Source organism: Chelon labrosus, assembly GCF_963514085.1.
Source record: "Chelon labrosus genome assembly, chromosome: 2".
Lineage (NCBI taxonomy): Eukaryota > Metazoa > Chordata > Actinopteri > Mugiliformes > Mugilidae > Chelon > Chelon labrosus.
Genome location: NC_140338.1, coordinates 20,044,387 through 20,065,350, shown reverse-complemented (window position 1 = coordinate 20,065,350; position 20,964 = coordinate 20,044,387). Strand labels below are relative to the sequence as shown.

The window sequence follows — 20,964 nt, the reverse complement described above, 5'->3', positions numbered from 1 at the left end:
GATGTGCTCTAACATTTTGACATGTTCTGAAAAGACTAAAATATGTGTTTTCTTTGTGTGTCACAGTCAAGTGAAGAGTGTTCCTGTGCAGACCTTGCAATGTTTTCTTAAGTTCAGCAAATACTGAGGATTTCCAAACCATAGATCCTCAAGATACTTTATTGGTTAAAGCACACGTTGTGTGTAAGAAATTGGCATCAAATTTACAAAGGCTTCATTGTGAGATGACTAATGTGTGAGCTCTGCATCTTCAGGTGATAGGACGTGTTGATCGTCACTTTGATGACGACGATAGGTTTAAGTCATGACACTTGTGGGTGGTGACTTTCATGTTACCCTATACATTTTTTAAATAGCAAGGATCCTTTCGTTAGTTACAACAGACTGCCTCCCCCAACTTCATTTGCATGGTGCCTTTTTTTTTTAACACTGAAATGATGCATAACAAAAACAAGCCCTGCAAGTTAAGTTGCACTTTGAGGAAGCAAAAATTCTTCACTCCCTCTCACAAATACACCAGGTACTGACAAGTGTTCCAGTCCATTTTTTGAGAGGCAGGTGAGGTGTCGGTAGCTTTGTCAGTGTCGGCTCCTATCTCTCATTCAAACATTACCGTGAATATAAGAATACTTTTGTACATTTGGACTCTACTGGGGTAAGAACTCTTTTATATTGACTTTTCTGTGTACGAAAATTAACAATATTTTACAATTTCGATTTGAGAAATGACTTTGCATCACAAAAGACTACTTTATTTTTAATGTTTTAGGATTCTGTAAATGAAACAGATTTCACGTTTGTTTCAAATTTAATACAAAGATGTATACAAACTTTATTTGAATTTTATTTTAATTAAAACTTATTTGGACATAAGCAATTGATTTCTAATTGTAAATGTTGCTATATGTGCTTATCCTTTTCCACTTTTGAGGTGTTTTTTTAAAACAGCCCTGATTTCTTCTGTGTCAGATATATGTGCCATAGCTTGTTAAGTAGCACTCATATAATGCAAGGGATTAATAAAAAATGCATATTATTCTGAAGGCCAGACAGTTAAACATACAGTTCTTGTTGTATATAGTTTTTGTGTACCTTGAATAATCTGATAGATTGCACTGCTTGGCTTGTCAGGGTGTACCTGCTCTACGACCACATTAGTCCTTCAAGGATGTCAGGTGGATATAATGAACGAGAAAACATTTTTCCTCAGTGTCAACAAATAAAATTAGAAGAACACAATTCTTGTTAAGGTTTATTTGACCAATAAATACTTAAATTGCAAACATGAATATGTAATTTTAATAATTATAATCATAATAAAAATAGAATTAAAAAAAATCTTATAGGAGTAAATGCATAGAATGGAACCATAAATTGTATTATACAATTATATATATATACACATATCATATATATATATATATATATATATATATATGTATATAGTGTGTGTGTGTGTGTGTGTGTGTGTGTGTGTGTGTGTGTGTGTGTATACACATATATACGCAAATTACTATATTATATATTATTTATATTGTTCTTAAACTAAATAAATTATAGGTTTACCTTGTAATAGTTGTATAAACATGAGTCATTAGTAAAATTCTGCAATAATCTGGAATAGAGTGACGGATACACCTGCAAATGGAATCTTGAGCGGTGACTGTAGATGTGAGACTGCTTTGTCAGATGAGACAGTTACTCAAACTTGTTTCTCTGGAATGCTGGCATACCCAGTTCAGGATGTGTTAGAGTATGGTAAATCTCTTGTAAAACGGCTATGAGTGAATTGTCACTGCCACACAGTGGAGGAGCCTGGAATCCAAAGCCAATGTGTCAATAGCGCTTATTTTGAGTGATACTTCCCCGGAGAACGGCAAGTGGGTGAGGGAAGGAAGGGAAATAGAAGAACAACACGCAGAAACCCTCACAACACCTGACAAGTTCCTTTAAACTGTAGAGTTGGGCTTTTTTCTCCTTTATTTCAATTGGCTTTCATTTCACACTGTGTACATTCAGATAAATACATCAATATAATCAGTGAAATTTCAGTCTCCTTTTAACATATGTTTGGATGGCACTGTATGTTACAAAGGCTTCAGTGTGTCAATATTTGTTCTGTACTTACAGTGACATAAAGGAACCAGGCCAGACTTAAGGAGGATGGGGGCCCTCATATTCCTTCTCCTACTAGCAGGTATTTGTGGAGTGCATATTTGAGTGTGTGTGTGTATAAGAAGAAGATCAAGTGAGAATCAGTGTATACAAATTTAGAATATTTACAAAAAGGGCTGAACATTGGAACAGTTATTCAATGTCAATTTGAAAGAGCACACTCACCGAATGCCATAGGCTTCAGTGTACGATACATGTCTTGCAACATACCTGACCCCAGAGTGTATTTATTTTTATTATTTCTACACAATTTCACTTCAGTATATATACACTGCCTGGCCAAAAAAAAGTCACCACCAAAAAAAAAAAAAAAAAAACACACGTTGTGGACCGCCTTTAGCTTTGATTACAGCAAGCATTCGCTGTGGCATTGTTTTGATAAGCTTCTGCAACGTCACAAGATTTATTTCCATCCAGTGTTGCATTAATATTTCTCCAAGATCTTGTATTGATGATGGGAGAGTCTGACCACTGCGCAAAGCCTTCTCCAGCACATCCCAAACATTCTCGTTTAAACGATCATGATCAATCAGGATTTTTTTTCCGACCACATCTCTTCCTCAACGACAATGGTTCCCCACTATCCTTCCAGCTTTTAATAATGCGTTGGACAATTCATAACCCAATTTTAGTAGTTTCTTCAATCTCCTGAGATGTTTTCTCTGCTTGATGCATGCCAATGATTTGACCCTTCTCAAACAGACTAACATCTTTTCCACGACCATGGGATGTGTCTTTAGACATGGTTGTTTAAGAATGAGAAGCTACTCAATGCATCAGTTGGGGTTAAATAACTTGCCAGCTTGATATTCACCCATGCTGTAATTATCCAATAGGAGGCTCGTACCTATTTGCTTAGTTAAATCCATGTCGCGACTTTTTTTTTGGCCGGGCAGTGTATATCAGAGACATACAAAAGTTTTCATCTTTGCATTAGAATATTGAGCAGTAAATATTTAAAATCTTTTACAATGAATATTGAGCTGATAATTGAAATCACTGAGTAACAAATCAAATTGCAATATCTGTCAAAGTAAATTTGAAATTGTTCTGCAGTATTTACAGTATTAATCTGCCCTAGACTGAATTCGCTTTTTTGGTCATGTTTTTTTCTACAGGACTAGTGGGAACGACATCAGCTCAAACTAACACGACAGGTAACACACACACGTCAACATTTAAAATGCAGGAAGTGGGTTACTGTTATGTAACATGATTTCAAGGCTGCAGCTTTATCAAAATACAACTATCACAGAATGTGATGTACTGTGGGACCATTAATCAATATGACTGCACATGTGTTTAAAAAAAAACAAAAAAATCATAAATACTTAGGCCTACTTGATGAAAAATGTCACATTTTCATTTGTTCTCCCAAATGAAACTGTTGCCACAGTTGAACCAACAATCAATCAATGGGACATCATTACCAGGTTTAACAAAACATCTTTAAATCAATACTTAAAACTTAAAACATGTATCCAACTAATAAGTACCTAATATGTTAAATATTACCTGATAAGGGGCACCCTGATAGCTCATCTGGTTGTGCAGGCCCCCACTGAACTGATTGCCTCATCATAGACTCCTCTCTTGTACCCCATTTCTTCCCTCTCCCCACTGTCGTAGTAAAGGCACAAATGCTTTAATGTTATACAGTTTTAAAAAAAATGTATAGTCTCTTAATCTGATTTGATTTTGTACATAAAACAAAAATTTATTGACCTTTGATTGACCTTTGTATTACAAAAGTGTCGTATAAACCAAATAGCTTTGTCCTACTCTACCAGTTTTGACGACGGTATTTTCAGTCATGACATCTCTACCAAAGAACAAACTGAAATCTTGAGATGGTGACAGCCTGTTTCATGAGGGGTGTATGGGTTTACAGTATTTGCAGATTTCACTTTCACTACTTTCTCTTTAGTACTAGCTAATTTTACTGCCTTACTATAGTAGTGAAAATGAGAAAGGAGCCGAGATGTGAAGATATCTTTCTAACACACTTTGGCTTTGAGAAGAGACTATATGAGAATGTTATCATTCACTCATATAACTTCTTATTTAATTAAAGAGCAAGTTCTGCTCTTGTTTATTAAACATGGCATCACATTTTAATGTGTTTGTCTTTTTCATCACTAGCAAACACGACATCACTAGCAGCTAATACAACCTCATCACCAGTCAACACGACCTCATTAGCTGTTAATGAGACATCACCTGAAGTCAATGAGACATCACCAGCAATCAATGCAACCTCATCACCAGCAGTTAATGAGACATCACTAGCAGTTAATGTAACCTCATCACCAGCAGTCAATGAGACATCACCGGGAGTTAATGTAACCTCATCACCAGCAGTCAATGAGACATCACCGGGAGTTAATGTAACCTCATCACCAGCAGTCAATGAGACATCACCGGGAGTTAATGTAACCTCATCACCAGCAGTCAATGAGACATCACCAGGAGTTAATGTAACCTCATCACCGCCCGTCAATGAGACATCACCGGCAGTCAATGAGACATCACCAGGAGTTAATGTAACCTCATCACCACCCGTCAATGAGACATCACCACCAGCAGTTAATGTAACCTCACCACCAGCAGTTAATGTAACCTCACCACCAGCAGTCAATGAGACATCACCACCAGCAGTTAATGCAACCTCACCACCAGCAGTCAATGAGACATCACCACCAGCAGTCAATGCAACCTCACCACCCGCAGTCAATGAGACATCACCACCAGCAGTTAATGCAACCTCACCACCAGCAGTCAATGAGACATCACCACCAGCAGTCAACGAGACATCACCACCATCAGTTAATGCAACCTCACCACCGGCAGTCAATGAGACATCACCAGCAGTTAATACAACCTCATCACCATCAGTTAATGAGACATCACCTGCAGTTAATGCAACCTCACCACCCGTCAACATGACCTCACCAGAACTTAACACAGCTTCACCACCAGTCAACATGACCTCACCAGCAAGTAATGAGACATCACCAGCAGTTAATGCAACCTCATCACCAGCAGTCAATGAGACATCACCAGCAGTTAACGCAACCTCACCACCCGTCAACATGACCTCACCAGAACTTAACACAGCTTCACCACCAGTCAACGTGACCTCACCAGCAGTTAATGCAACCTCATCACCAGTCAACGTGACCTCACTACCGCTAGCCACCACATTGCCATCTCAAGGTAATGGAACATTTGTTATAGTTACTATATCACTGCATTTCCTGCATTTATTTTCATTTCTAGATAATATATGTTCTCCAAACTCAACTCATCCTAATCATTTATTTTTTACATAAGCTTGTAAATACATCCCCCACAATCTTAAAAGATCATATTAATGTGAGTAAAACTTTGTGTTGATAAGATCTAATTAAAATGTGGCATCATCTTGAGGTTTTTTGTAAGAGCTTGTGTAAATGATTGTGCCAATAGTTTTGAATTAATTAAATATAATATGTTGCATGCTTTTATTATTTGTTTGTGGAAAACCTGATATCTCCACCCTTTAGACTTACCTTTCTCTTAACATTGCATATACAATTAAGTAATCTCAACCTTAGAACAGCTACTCTTGAAATAAAAACATACTTTTCTTTAAATAAAATGACCAATCAATCCAACTTCACCAACACCCAGTGATCTCACTTAATTCCACCTTGCCACCAGTCAAAATAACCCCACCCCCCACTCACTGCAACCTCTCCACCAGCATATATAACCTCACAAACACTTAATACATCCCCCTCACCATTCACCACAACCTCACAACCAGTCAACACAATGTCAAAACCACACAATACAACTCGTCCAGATACTTAAACCCAGCTGGCCTCAATACTGTAACCCTCTCATATCATTCATTGATTCGTTCATTTTCTGTAACTGCTTGTCCTCTGGAAGGTCGCAGGGGGGCTGGAGCCTCCCCAGCTGTCATTGGGCAAGAGGCGGGGTACACCCTGGACAAGGTCGCCAGTCTATTGCAGCGCTACCCTCCCATATCTCATCTTAAAAATTATTTTTATCAAGAAAATATTAGATTTTTTGTGTAATTATGAGAATACCTTATTGTTACTTTTCTTCAAATAAAAAAATAGCATATTAACCTCTGCCTTAAACCAGTCTCTTAAAATGATAAACATGGACATTGATTAGCGCAACCTTACCACCATTTAAAATAACGTCACCCCCATCAATTCAACGTCATCACCAGTCAACATGACTTTACTGTCTAATGCCACCTGGTCGCTTAATTTAACCTCACCACAAATAAACATTACCCTTGCCACAACTGACACGTCACCACTAATAAAAAGTACCTCATCATGCCATTGCAACCTCAACACTTGCTGCAGTCTCACTGTCATTCATCATCACCTCTCCTCCATTCAATTCAACCTCCTCACAGTTAACATAACATCACCACCACCTCATTCAACAACATTACAATGCATGTTTCCACAACTCAGTTCAACCTCCCTACCTGTCAACACATTGTTTCACCATCAATGATGGAAACCTCACTACGCCTCAACTTGAACTCACTCCTGCTTAATCCCACCTCAATCCCAATCAAAGCAGCCTTGTCACCATAACCTCACCGCCGCCATCACATAATACAACCTTGTTGTGATCTCACATCACCTTACCATCTAAATATACTTACTACCACTCAGGATAATCTCCTCACCATCAGCAAAATTAAACTCATCCACCTTTAACACAATCTTGCCACCAATCAACATGGCCATACCCACAACATCAACAACTTGTTTCATAAGCTCAATTAGTGCCACTACTCAACATAATAATTCAGTGCAACCTCGCCACAAATCACCTTGACCTCACCACAAGTCAACCTTTTCATCAGTGCATTGGAGCCACTGTCAATGTAGCATGGAAGCTAAACCATTGGTAGTCAAATGAAATACTGTTTCAAATTTAAGCAACAATCATGCCAATATATGTTTTAGAATATTTTATTTGAAAGTGAGTAATAAAATTTATTACTCATTTAACTGTTGATTCCCTTATTTTTCTAATGAATCCTCATTGTGCCACAGTCAACCTGACCTCACCACCACACAACGGAACCTTTGCACCCATCAACATAACCTTACCGCCACTAAATGCAACCTCACCACCCATCAATATAATCTCACCACCACTAAATGCAACTTCACCCATCAACATGACCTTACCACCACTCAATGGAACCTCGCCACCCATCAACATGACCTCACCACCACTAAATTCAACCTTGCCACCCATCAACATGACCTCAACACCACTCAATGCAACCTTATCACCCATCAACATGACTTCACCTTCACTCAACGCAACCTTGCCACCCATCAACAAGACCTTACCACCACTAAATGCAACCTTGCCACCCATCAACATAACCTTACCACCGGTCAATGCAACTTCGTCACCGATCAATATGACCTTACCACCAGTCAATGAAACTTCGCCACCCATCAACATAACCTCACCACCACTCAATGGAACCTTACCACCCATCAATATGACCTTACCACCACTAAATGGAACCTCGCCACCAATCAACATGACCTCACCACCACTTAATGCAACGTTGCCACCCATCAACATAACCTCACCACCACTCAGTGTAAGCTTGCCACCCATCAACATGACCATGCCACCAGTAAATGCAACCACATCACCCATCAACTTGACCTCACCACCACTGAACTCAACCTTACTACCCATCAACATAACCTCACCACCACTAAATGCAACCTCATCACCTATCAACATGACCTCACCGTCACTCAATGCAACCTTGCCACCCATCAACATAACTTCACCACTATTAAATGCAACCTCACCACCTATCAACATGACCTCATCGTCACTCAATGCAACCTTGCCACCCATCAACATGACCTTACCACCACTGAACTCAACCTTACCACCCGTCAACATAACCTCACCACCTCTCAATGCAACTTCACTACCCATCAACATAACCTCACCACCACTAAATGCAACCTCATCACCTATCAACATGACCTCACCGTCACTCAATGCAACCTTGCCACCCATCAACATAACCTTGCTACCACTCAATGCAACTCTGCCACCCATCAACTTAACCTTACCGCCACTCAACACAACCTTGCCACCCATCAACATAACCTTGTCACCAATAAATGCAACCTTATCACCCATCAACATGACCTCACCACTACTAAATGCAACCTTGCCACCCATCAACATGACCTCACCACCTTTCAATACAACTTCACTACCCATCAACATGACCTTACCACCACTCAATACAACTTCATCACCCATCAACTTGACCTCACCACCACTGAACTCAACCTTACCACCCGTCAACATAACCTCACCACCTCTCAATGCAACTTCACCACCCATCAACTTGACCTTACCACCACTCAACACAACCTCACCACCCATCAACATGACCTTACCACCCGTCAACATGACCTCACCACCGGTCAGTGCAACTTCGCCACCCATCAATATGACCTTACCACCAGTCAATGCAACTTCGCCACCCATCAACATGACCTTACCACCACTCAATGCAACCTTGCCACCTATCAACATAACCTCACCACCACCACTCAATGGAACCTTGCCACCCATCAATACGACCTTACCACCACTAAATGGAACCTCGCCACCCATCAACATGACCTCACCACCACTCAACGCAACCATGAGACCCATCAACATAACCTTTCTGCCACTCAATGCAACTCTGCCACCCATCAACTTAACCTTACCACCACTAAATACAACTTCGCCACCCATCAACTTGACCTCGCCACTACTCAACACAACCTTGCCACCCATCAACATAACCTCACCACCACTCAATGCAACCTTGCCACCCATCAACATAACCTTACCACTACTAAATGCAACTTTACCACCCATCAACATGACTTTAGCTCCACTCAATGGAACCTTGCCAGCTATCAACTTAACCTCACCACCAGTCACTGCAACTATTCCACCTATCAACATGACCTTACCACCACTCAATGGAACCTCACCACCCATCAACTTAACCTCACTACCACTCAACGCAACCTTGCCACCCATCAACATGACCATACCACCACTGAACTCAACCACACTACTGATCAACATGACCTCACCACCACTCAATGTAACCTCACCACCACCAGTCTCCAACATGACACCACCAGGTAATTAAGCAGCAGGACTTTTTTAATAACATAACTGCAACTTATCTTGATGTGGTCTGGTACCATGGCTCAATATACTTTTGGGCAATGTGGCCTCTCCTTAAGCATATGCAACAACAGCCCAACCATTTATAACAACTGGTGTTCTGCCCATAACAGCTACCCCATCAGTCATGCTTGGATTTAACTTGCAGCAACCTTTCACGGCACAACAAGCAAACCAATTGTCTAAAGATTGTTAATAATTTGGCCAACACCACTCAATACCACATCCTCACCAAAAAAGAACAAATTCACCACTACTCAATGCAATCCCTGTGCCCTTCATCACTACCTAATGCAACATCAATGCAACCTCCCCAGTAGTCAACATAATCTCACCTAGGACATGACGATATATTGACTTTTTAACACATATTGAAATTTTTATAATAGAAATAGGACGAAAGTATATTGTTTATATTGATACTGTTTATGTTGCACGAAAACTATTCTTGGAGAGCAACCAAGTTGCCTTTTTCTCCTTTTCTTGCCCCGCCCATCTCCCTCTCTGAACTCTGGAACAACACGGCTTTATACATATCTACATTCATACTCTCAAACAAACTGACCACCACTCATAGCAACCCTATGCCACTAAATAAAACTCCTCATCACTACCTAATGCCACCACATTACTTAATGTGACCTTACTACACCTCAATGCATCCTTACCATTCGCAGTCTCATACTAGTCAGCATAACCTCATGACCACTCAATGAAACCATGCCGCTTGTCAATACGACCTCAACCCTTTTAATGCAATCACACCAGGGGTGAAATTAAACTCACCCACAGTCAACACAACCCTCCCAACAGTTAACCTAAACTCATTGTCACCTATTGAAACCTTACCACTAGTCGACTTGACCTCATCACAAGACAACATGACCTTACCAACAGTCCCTTCCTCCTCGACACTACCTATCACCCCCAATACCACTGCCAGGTGTGAGAGTTATACTAAAATGTTGTTACAGAGATCACATCAAATGCCTAAATACTGTAGCCATTGCCAATTTAGCAATGAAATATTGTCATTAGTAGTTAAGTAAAACACTGTTTCTAGTTTCAGATAAATTATCCAACTGCATGTTTTGAAATCAATCTTCTGAGTTGGAAAAACACTGCACACAGTTAACTCACTGGTTCCTTGTTCATTATTAGATTTATTCATGTGGTTTGTAATGCTGTCCTGTACTTTCTGCTAATCATGGACTTACTTCTAGGCACTATAAATGGAACATCATCACCACCAACAATCCCTACTTCCACTGCTACTGCTACTCCGACTACAACCACAACGGCTGCACCACGACGAGAACCTGCAATTAATTTGGGATTTAAGTTGGACCAAACCTTTACAGAAGAACTTGCTAACACTTCCTCTCCAGAGTTCAAACGTTTGGAAAATCAAGTAACCACAGAGGTGAGTTTGTGTATATCCATGAATTTGTTAAAATGTGAAGACTTGTAATTCAGAATATTGTACGTGCTGTTTGTGTCATGTGGGGAAACTGATTATCATAACTGAATAGATAAAATTCTACCTCTCTTTACACTGCAATAAACATGCAAGAAATACATGTAAAAAAAAAACTTAACTTTAACTTTTTTTATTTTATGAAATTCATTCACAGCTCAACAGGGTATATGCAAACCAATTTGGAAATAGCTTCAATCGAACTGTCATCAAAAGTTTCAGGTATACTACCTTGCTTCTTTTATCAGATTTTTAAAAGGTCTTTACTCTTGCTTGTCTTTCTTTTTGTGTACCATACTTGTTAAAAAATGAAAGGTGTGACAGGAGAGAGTATCAACTTCATCAGGAGATTTAATGTTTTACTGTTACAGGAGGGGTTCTGTTGTGGCAGATGTTGACCTGATATTCAATGAGGGGGAGTCCCTACCAAATGCCTCTTCAGCAGTTGAAACTCTGGTGGCTGCTACTTCCAGCTCAAACTTTTCCCTATCTGTCAACACATCATCTATTACTGCAGCTGGTAAGTGGGTTAGACTGTTCACGAGAGCAAGAAGTAACTTTTACATGAGAAATTAAAATCCCTCTGAGGATAGATGATCTATAAGCACGTCCATATCAGCTGATAGCTCATCTGATGCATCCCATGGTAAATCTCATTGCTGAAGCTGCCTTAGGGTGGCAACCTCTGCTGTTTCCTCTGAACGCTACTTTGCAGCCCACCTCCACAACTTCTCATTCGTTTTTTTTCTGGCTGTGTCTGTTCTTATTAATGTTATTTCTATGTCATTGGCGTCTGCTATGTTCTTTTCCCAAGTCCTCTTTGCTACTGTTCTCCCGTGTAGGCACATGGAAGGACAGTGATGTGTGCTATCCCTGCCCTTCCATGTGCATATGTGGGAAGCCTACAGCAGGGAGGACCCAGAACAGAGCCATATAACAAAAAAAAATCCTACATATGGTAATAAACTCTTCTTTGACTTTAGTGGTCCTGACCTAACTTGTATTTTCAGTTGTGCAGGAACCAACTGAAGCCCCCATCACAGCTTTACCTGCCACTTCAGTTTCAGTTCCCATAGCAGGTGAGAGAAAAACTGTCATTGTCTGTTGTGAAAAATTGCAAATATCTAATATATTACGCAAAAATAAGTCCAAGTGTTTGTTTCCCTTATTTTTCTCCACCGTGGTAATGCAACCTCACCTCACCACCAGTCAACATGACTTCATCACCAGTCAACATGACCTCTTCTCCAGTGACACCATTCTCACCACCAGTCAACATGACCTCACCACCCCACAACATGACCTCTCCTTCAGTCAACATGACTTTACCACCACACAACATGACCTCTCCTCCAGTGACACCATTCTCACCACCAGTCAACATGACCTCACCACCCCACAACATGACCTCTCCTCCAGTCAACATGACTTTACCACCACACAACATGACCTCTCCTCCAGTCAACATGACTTTACCACCACACAACATGACCTCTCCTCCAGTGACACCATTCTCACCACCAGTCAACATGACCTCACCACCCCACAACATGACCTCTCCTCCGGTCAACATGACTTTTCCACCACACAACATGACCTCACCACCAGTCAACATGACTTTACCACCACACAACATGACCTCTCCTCCAGTGACACCATCCTCACCACCAGTCAACATGACCTCACCACCACGCAACATGACCTCTCCTCCAGTGACACCATTCTCACCACCAGTCAACATGACCTCACCACCCCACAACATGACCTCTCCTCCGGTCAACATGACTTTTCCACCACACAACATGACCTCACCACCAGTCAACATGACTTTACCACCACACAACATGACCTCTCCTCCAGTGACACCATCCTCACCACCAGTCAACATGACCTCACCACCACGCAACATGACCTCTCCTCCAGTGACACCATCCTCACCACCAGTCAACATGACCTCACCACCAGTCAACATGACCTCTCCTCCAGTGACACCATTCTCACCACCAGTCAACATGACCTCACCACCCCACAACATGACCTCTCCTCCAGTGACACCATCCTCATCACCAGGTAATTAAGCAGCAGGACTTACGTTTTTAATAACACAACTGCAACTTATCCAGGTGTGATCTGGTTCCATGGATTAATATACTTTTGGGCAATGTAACCACTTCTTAAGCATATGTAACATCAGCCCAACCATTTATTATAACTGGTGTTCTGCCCATAACAGCTACCCCATCAGTACTCATAGGTCATGCTTGGATTTAGCTTGAAGCAACCATACACAGCACAATAAGAAAACCAACTGTCTAAAGAGTTCAAGAATTTGGCCAACACCACTCAACGCCGCATTCTCACTACTCAATGCAATCCCTATGCCACTAAATATAACCCCTCATCACCACCTTATGCAGCCTCAATGCATCCTCCCCAGTAGTCAACATAATCTCACTAAGGGCTGGACAATATATTGAGTTTTTAACATATATTGATATTTTTCTACTAGATATAGGATGAAAGTATATTGTTTATATCGATATAGTTTATGTTGCATTAAAACTATTCTTAGAGAGCAACCAAGTTGCCTTTTTCTCCTTTTCTTGCCCTGCCCATCTCCCTGTCTGAACTTGGAAACAACACAGCTTTATACATATCTACATTCATACACTCTGTAATAATAAAATTATAGCCATTAATGCAGTCCCTACGCCACTAAATAAAACTCATCACTACCTGATGCCACTACATTACATAATGAGACCATACCATGCTTCAATGCAATGTCACCAGTGGCAGTCTCATAACTAGCCAGCATAACCTTTCTACCACTTAATGAAACCACGCCGCCGGTCAATACGACCTCAACCCTTTTAATGCAACCACACCAATGGTGAAATTTAACTCACCCACAATACACAAAACCCTCCCACCATTTAACCTACACTCATTATCACCTATTGAAACATTACCACTAGTCAATATGACCTGACCGCCACAACTTGACCTCATCACAAGACAACATCGACTTATCGACTTTTGCATTTTAGGGTGCCTGTTAAGATCTGGCTAGGGACAACAGATGGAAACTAGCACTTGTAGCTAACTCTGGCTTGTTTACAGCAAGTAACTTGTCTGTTGATTAATGAGCATTGTCCCTATCAAATAAATAAACAAAATAAAAAAAACATAACCTTACCAACAGTCCCTTCCTCCTCATCACCACCAATCACCCCCAATACCACTGCCATGTGTGAGAGTTATACTAAAATGTTGTGACAGAGATCACATGGAATGCCTAAATACTGTAACCATTGTCAATTCAGCAATGAAATATTGCCATTAGTAAAGTAAAACACTGTTTCTAGTTTCACATAAATTATGCAACTATATGTTTTGTAATCAATCTTCTGAGTTTCAAATAGTGTTAAGATCTCCTTGGAAAACACTGCACACAGTTAACTCACTGGTTCCTTGTTCATGTGTGTCATTATTAGATTCCTCAGCACTAAGGACAATTTATTTGTGGTTTGTAATGCTGTCCTGTACTTTCTGCTAATCATGGACTTACTTCTAGGCACTATAAATGGAACATCACCACCACCAACAATCCCTACTTCCACTGCTACTCCGACTACAACCACAACGGCTGCACCACGACGAGAACCTACAATTAATTTGGGATTTAGTTTGCAGCAAACCTTTACAGAAGAACTTGCTAACACCTCCTCTCCAGAGTTCAAAAGTTTGGAAAATCAAGTAACCACAGAGGTTAGTTTGTATATATCTATGTATATGTAAAATGTGAAGACTTGTAATTCAGAATATTGTCATGTGGGGAAAATGATTATCATAATTGAATAGGTAAAATTCTACCTCTCTGTACACAGCAATAAACATGCAAGAAATACATGTAAAAAAACTAAACTTTTTTTATTTTATAAAATTCATTCACAGCTCAACAGGGTATATGCAAACCAATTTGGAAATAGGTTCAATCGAACTGTCATCAGAAGCTTCAGGTATACTACCTCGTTTCTTTTATCAGATTTTTAAAAGGTCTTTACTCTTGCTTGTCTTTCTTTTTGTGTACCATACTTGTTAAAAAATGAAAGGTGTGACAGGAGAGAGTATCAACTTCATCAGGAGATTTAATGTTTTACTGTTACAGGAGGGGTTCTGTTGTGGCAGATGTTGACCTGATATTCAATGAGGGGGAGTCCCTACCAAATGCCTCTTCAGCAGCTGAAACTCTGGTGGCTGCTTCTTCCAGCTCAAACTTTTCCCTATCTGTCAACACATCATCTGTTCGTGCAGTTGGTAAGCAGGTTGGACTGTTCACTTGGGCAAGAACTAACTTTCACATTAGAGTTATTTTCTATTTTATTATTAATCTGTCTGAGGATAGATGATCTATAAGCACGGCCATATCAGCTGATCTGATGCATCCCATGGTAAATCTCATTTAATGGGTCTCACTGAGGCTGCCTTAGGCTGGCAACCTTTGCTGTTTCCTCTGAACACTACATTGCAGCCCACCTCCGCACCTTCTCATTCTTTTTTTCCCGGCTGTGTCTGTTCTTATGCATGTTATTTCTATGTCATTGACATCTGCTATGTTCTTATCCCAAGTCTTTGCTGCTGTTCCTCCTTGAATAAGCTTTTCATGTAGGCACATGGAAGGACAGTGATGTATGCTTCCATGTGCATATGTGGGAAGCCTAAAGCAGGGAGGTCCCTGAACAGAGCCATACCACAAAAAAAATAACTAAAAATCTTACTACATATGGTAATAAACTTTTCTTTGACTTAAGTGGTCCTGACTGAACTTATATTTTCAGTTGTCGAGACACCAACTGAAGCTCCCGTCACAACTGTACCTTCCACCTCAATTTCAATTCCCACAGCAGGTGAGAGAGAAAGAAGCTGATTTCTTAAAATACTCGACCTTAGCAGCAAATTAAAAGAAATTGCAAATATCTAATATATTACATAAAATTACTCCAAAATAATGTTTCTCTTGTTTTTCTCCACCGGGGTAATGCAACTTCACCTCACCACCAGTCAACACGACTTCATCACCAGTCAACATGACCTCACCACCACACAACATGACTTCTCCTCCAGTGACACCATCCTCACCGCCAGCCAACATGACCTCACCGCCAGCCAACATGACCTCACCGCCAGTCAACATAACCTCACCACCACACAACATGACCTCTCCTCCAGTGACACCATCCTCACCGCCAGCCAACATGACCTCACCGCCAGCCAACATGACCTCACCACCAGTCAACATGACCTCACCACCACACAACATGACCTCTCCTCCAGTGACACCATCCTCACCGCCAGTCAACATGACCTCACCACCACGCAACATGACCTCTCCTCCAGTGACACCATCTTCACCACCAGTCAACATGACCTCACCACCACACAACATGACCTCTCCTCCAGTGACACCATCCTCACCACCAGTCAACATGACCTCACCACCACACAACATGACCTCTCCTCCAGTGATACCATCCTCACCACCAGTCAACATGACCTCACCACCAGTCAACACGACCTCTCCTCCAGTGATACCATCCTCACCACCAGTCAACATGACCTCACCACCAGTCAACATGACCTCTCCTCCAGTGATACCATCCTCACCACCAGTCAACATGACCTCACCACCAGTCAACATGACCTCTCCTCCAGTGACACCATCCTCACCACCAGTCAACATGACCTCACCACCAGTCAACATGACTTCGCCACCGCCAGTCACCACACCAGTGCCTAGTAAGTATCACTTCCAGACTTTTTACCATGAGGTGCTTAAATTTCCCCCATTACTACCAACACTACTAATTTCCCCATCACAACCAGGTGATTTTAATCATAACAATCTTAATGTTTTATTATTTAGGCCTGTCTTTTTCTGTTCTTTATATACACATAAAGTACATAAAATCTGGTAGCAATATTAATTAATATAATTCTTCCATTTAACCACCCCACAACCAAATGGAACATCAGCACAGCCAGTTATCACAACTGGCCCTCCCACCACGACCACAACAGCTGCCCCAATAAACCCAATGATCGGGCTTGGATTTAGTTTGCAGCAGACATTCCAACCACAACTTGCAAACAGATCCTCTGAAGAGTTCAGGACGTTAGCAAACACCATTACAACTACAGTAAGTGCATCCTTGTTATCCTCATTCTCATGCTAAAAATAAGCTGTGCAGGCAAGACTGATAGCAAATCTCTCATCCTTATTTTTAGTTCTATTCCTTTATCTGCATGTCACTTTTATTTCTCCAGTTGGATAACATCTACAGGGGTAGATATGGAAGCAGATTCGTGCGAACTGTGATCAACTCTTTCAGGTATTTAAAACTATGGAAAAATATATCACACGTGCATGCAAGACACTGTGTTTAATAAAATTAAAAGCTGAGTTACAAGATACAGGCACAAAGTTATCAAAAATGTACCCGTTTCTCCAAATCTGAGATTAATTACAATTTTGTCCTTATAAAAATGTCTGCAGTGTGATGTAATATTCTTTGAAACTGAGCAATAATTGTGAAACAAAATCTCTTTTTCAGACAAGGTTCTGTTGTGGTAGATGCTCAGCTGATATTTAACAATGTCAGCACAGTTCCAGAAGCAAATGATGTGGAAATTGGTTTAGTGGAGGCAGCATCTTCCAACTCTTCCAACTTCTCCCTCCCAGTGAATGTTTCAAGTATTGTTGCAACAAGTAAGTGTTGTTTTGTATATGCTGTACAGTATGTGAAGCTGGGTGTATTACAGGACCCAAAAGCTAAAGCAAGTACTACAACACCCTGATTTTTGTTTCTACAGGAGTTATTGCTACATCCGCCCCAACTGCAGCTCCAACGGCTGCTCCCAATACTACAGTTGCCCCAACTGCAGCTCCAACGGCTGCTCCCAATGCTACAGCCCCCCCAACAGCGGCTCCTAATGCTACAGTTGCCCCAACTGCAGCTCCCACTGCTCCAGCCACAACTTTGGTCACCACTGCATCCACAGATCCACCGCCATCCAGTGAGGGAACCCTTGGCCTCAGATTTAGTCTCGACCAAACATTTACATCAGATCTCGCCAACTCATCCTCAACGGCCTTCCAAACTTTAGCTGCAACTGTGGTCAGAGAGGTAAGATTTCCATGAAGTTTATTATAAAAGCAAACTTGTTCCCACAAAAGATGTCTAGTTTGACCAAATGAATAGGTTAATATGCAAAATATATTTTCTGAAAGCGTCAGAAGACAAAGAGACATGTTTCAAATTTAACTGGAGAAGCTGACATCATAGAAACTTTTAAATCTTCAGCAAAATTACCTTTTCCTTATACATTTTCAGTATTACTATGAGCAGTGAATATAGGACTATTCATGTTGCTAACGTTGTCTCACTGACGTTGCTCATTGTTAGCTACTGTAAAGCTGCCTACAAATCAAACAAAAATTGAGCATTGAAACCCATGAAAGTGAAAATTGCAATTATTTTATTTTTCAGATAAACATAGTGGGTGAAAGGGTGTATGGATCATCCTTCCTTCGCTCCCTTGTTAACTCATTCACGTAAGACCAAATTTCAGCCACGCCAAAATTGGCCCGACATTTTTTGGTCACTTGCTTTATAAAAAGTGTTTCTTTCTCTCCTTGTCATTATAGGAGTGGATCAGTGGTTACTGATATGACTCTTGTGTTCAAAGATCAAAACTCAACTCCTTCATCAAGCAATGCAACCACAGAATTCACAAGTGAACTTACCAGCAACACCAGTTCCCTGAACGTTGTATCAGGCAGCGTTAGTGCAAGTAAGAATAAAAGTCACACATGATTTATCTGCGGATTCATACCTTTGAATTAATTACATGTTACAGTGTCACAATTATTTGAGAATCTATTCATATTTTTACAGCTTCCACTGCTGCACCCACTGCTACAGTTGCCCCAACCGCAGCACCTAATGCTACAGTTGCCCCAACTGCGGCTCCCAATGCTACAGTTGCCCCAACCGCAGCTCCCACTGCTACAGTTGCCCCAACTGCGGCTCCCAATGCTACAGTTGCCCCAACCGCGGCTCCCAGTGCTACAGTTGCCCCAACCGCAGCAACCACTGCTCCAGCTACAACTGCAGCTTCTACTGCTCCAACCACTTCAGTCACCACCGCATCAACAGATCCACCTTCATCCAGCGAGGGAACCCTTGGCCTCACGTTCAGTCTCAACCAAACATTTACAGCAGATCTCGCCAATCAATCCTCATCAGCTTTCCAAGCGTTAGCTGCAACTGTGATTAGAGAGGTAAGAGGTCAATACAGTATAACCATGTGCTACACAAAAAGCTGCCTGTAGCAAACCAGCTGTGATGAGTTTGCTGGCCTTGCAGGTTAATGTAGATAACAATATCTCTCACTTCTTACTGTTAATTGGTGTTTGCAAGCGTGTACCAATAATGCTGTCTTTCAGATAAACATAGTGGGTAGGAGGCTCTATGGCTCGTCGTTCCTTCGCTCAATCGTTAATGCATTCAGGTAAGACTGCATATCAGTCATTGACTAATTTTCTTATACACTGTATTTGTGTTTGACACGTGTTTCTTTTCTCTCCTTTTCACTGTAGGAGCGGATCAGTGGTTGTCGACATGACTCTTGTGTTCCAAGATCAAAGCTCAGTTCCTTCTGTAAGCAGTGCAACCGCACAGTTCAGCAGTGCACTCAACTCTACTTCCCTGAATGTCATACCTGGCAGCGTTTCTGCACGTAAGTTACAGCAGCTGTGGCATTCATTCATCAAATAAATGATTTAGTTATTGGACACAGTGTCTCAATTGAGATTACGTGGCCACTGGAACATATAAAAGCAAGACGTGGGTTCAAGGAGAAATGGCATCCTTTTGAGGCTGTATTTGGACCTTGGAGATGACCAATACCTTTTCCTTTTTTAAATTTCAGATTCTGCAGCCAGCAGTCCTCCTCGGCCCACGATGGGCAGTCTGGCAGTCTTTTCCCTAACACTGCTGGCTGTGACACAGATGCTGATTAATTTGTAGCCGGCACCCAAGACACGCCAGTGACCAGATACAGTGACACACCAGAAATGAAAGATGAAAGGAGTGTGCATTATGAAATTTACCAACATATGGTAAAAAGATGTGTGCTGTGTGTCAAAGATTAAGATCAAGAGTGTTTTACAGTATTTTCCAGATTTTATGAAGTGATAATCATTTAAAAATTGAAGATGACAAATATTTGTTACCCTTTCTTGTTTAAGTGGTTGCTGTTCAGTTTATTCATTATTTTTTTTGTTTTGAATATGCATATTTTTGTGCCAAATACTTAGACAATAATTTACTACATATTTATTTCTCATTTAAATCATCATATGATTCAGCAGGATACAATTGACATGCCGGGACATTGTGCAGTTAAAGCTGAAAAGGAAGAAGTGTACCATAGTTTGGTGCCAGAGGCTGAGAGAATAAAATTATCCTTTTCCTGCAGACCAATGATTCATGTTCTGTCAAAATTCACGTTTCAGTTTTTGCAGAATCATCCAGCATCAGGTGAAGAGTGTGGAATGTGTACTGCCTTTATATGATTTGCCGAATACCAATCTCAGAAATGTCTATGTACTATTATCATAATTTAGAAATATGTTTTGATTGATTACTTGATCAACAATTCCTGAGGAACACTAGTTCTTCCTGTGTATTTTTTAAAAGGGGAGTACTAAAATTGTATTATTAATCAGCAATAAGTATTAAAATGTTACCTTAAAAATAATAATGTTGGTTTCTTTGTGCCTTTTCTTTCTTTTTTTCTTTTTAAATAGATCATAGGGAGGAATTGTACTTTAATTAACGTGATGGATATGGTGTGATAGATATGCTTTATACAGGTAACAACCCACATTAATACCCATACCCACACTAAAAACAGTTCCCAATTTTGAATGCGCATAAAGCTGTTAATTAAACTCTCTA

At 40.7% G+C, this 20,964-nt stretch overlaps 1 protein-coding gene across 2 annotated transcripts; it reads left to right on the top strand.

The window, feature by feature from the left end:
- The first annotated feature begins 522 nt into the window (after nucleotides 1-522).
- LOC311502476 (uncharacterized protein) lies at nucleotides 523-20,746 on the top strand. 2 transcript variants are annotated; one of them, XM_084564718.1, is made up of 24 exons: nucleotides 523-655; nucleotides 2,131-2,197; nucleotides 3,294-3,332; nucleotides 4,318-5,391; nucleotides 10,686-10,885; nucleotides 11,097-11,161; nucleotides 11,311-11,459; nucleotides 11,950-12,018; nucleotides 12,149-13,009; nucleotides 14,517-14,710; nucleotides 14,897-14,961; nucleotides 15,111-15,259; nucleotides 15,781-15,849; nucleotides 16,004-16,738; nucleotides 16,976-17,139; nucleotides 17,267-17,331; nucleotides 17,554-17,708; nucleotides 17,813-18,126; nucleotides 18,490-18,554; nucleotides 18,648-18,793; nucleotides 18,898-19,283; nucleotides 19,449-19,513; nucleotides 19,602-19,741; nucleotides 19,934-20,746. In XM_084564718.1, exons 2-24 carry the CDS (start codon nucleotides 2,164-2,166, stop codon nucleotides 20,029-20,031), a joined length of 5,301 nt encoding a protein of 1,766 aa, XP_084420844.1. In that variant the 5' UTR covers nucleotides 523-655; nucleotides 2,131-2,163; the 3' UTR covers nucleotides 20,032-20,746. The 2 variants fall into 2 exon arrangements, with proteins under 2 accessions (XP_084420844.1, XP_084420845.1); XM_084564719.1 differs by lacking the exon at nucleotides 523-655 and having other exon boundaries at nucleotides 1,448-2,197.
- The last annotated feature ends 218 nt before the right edge of the window (nucleotides 20,747-20,964 follow it).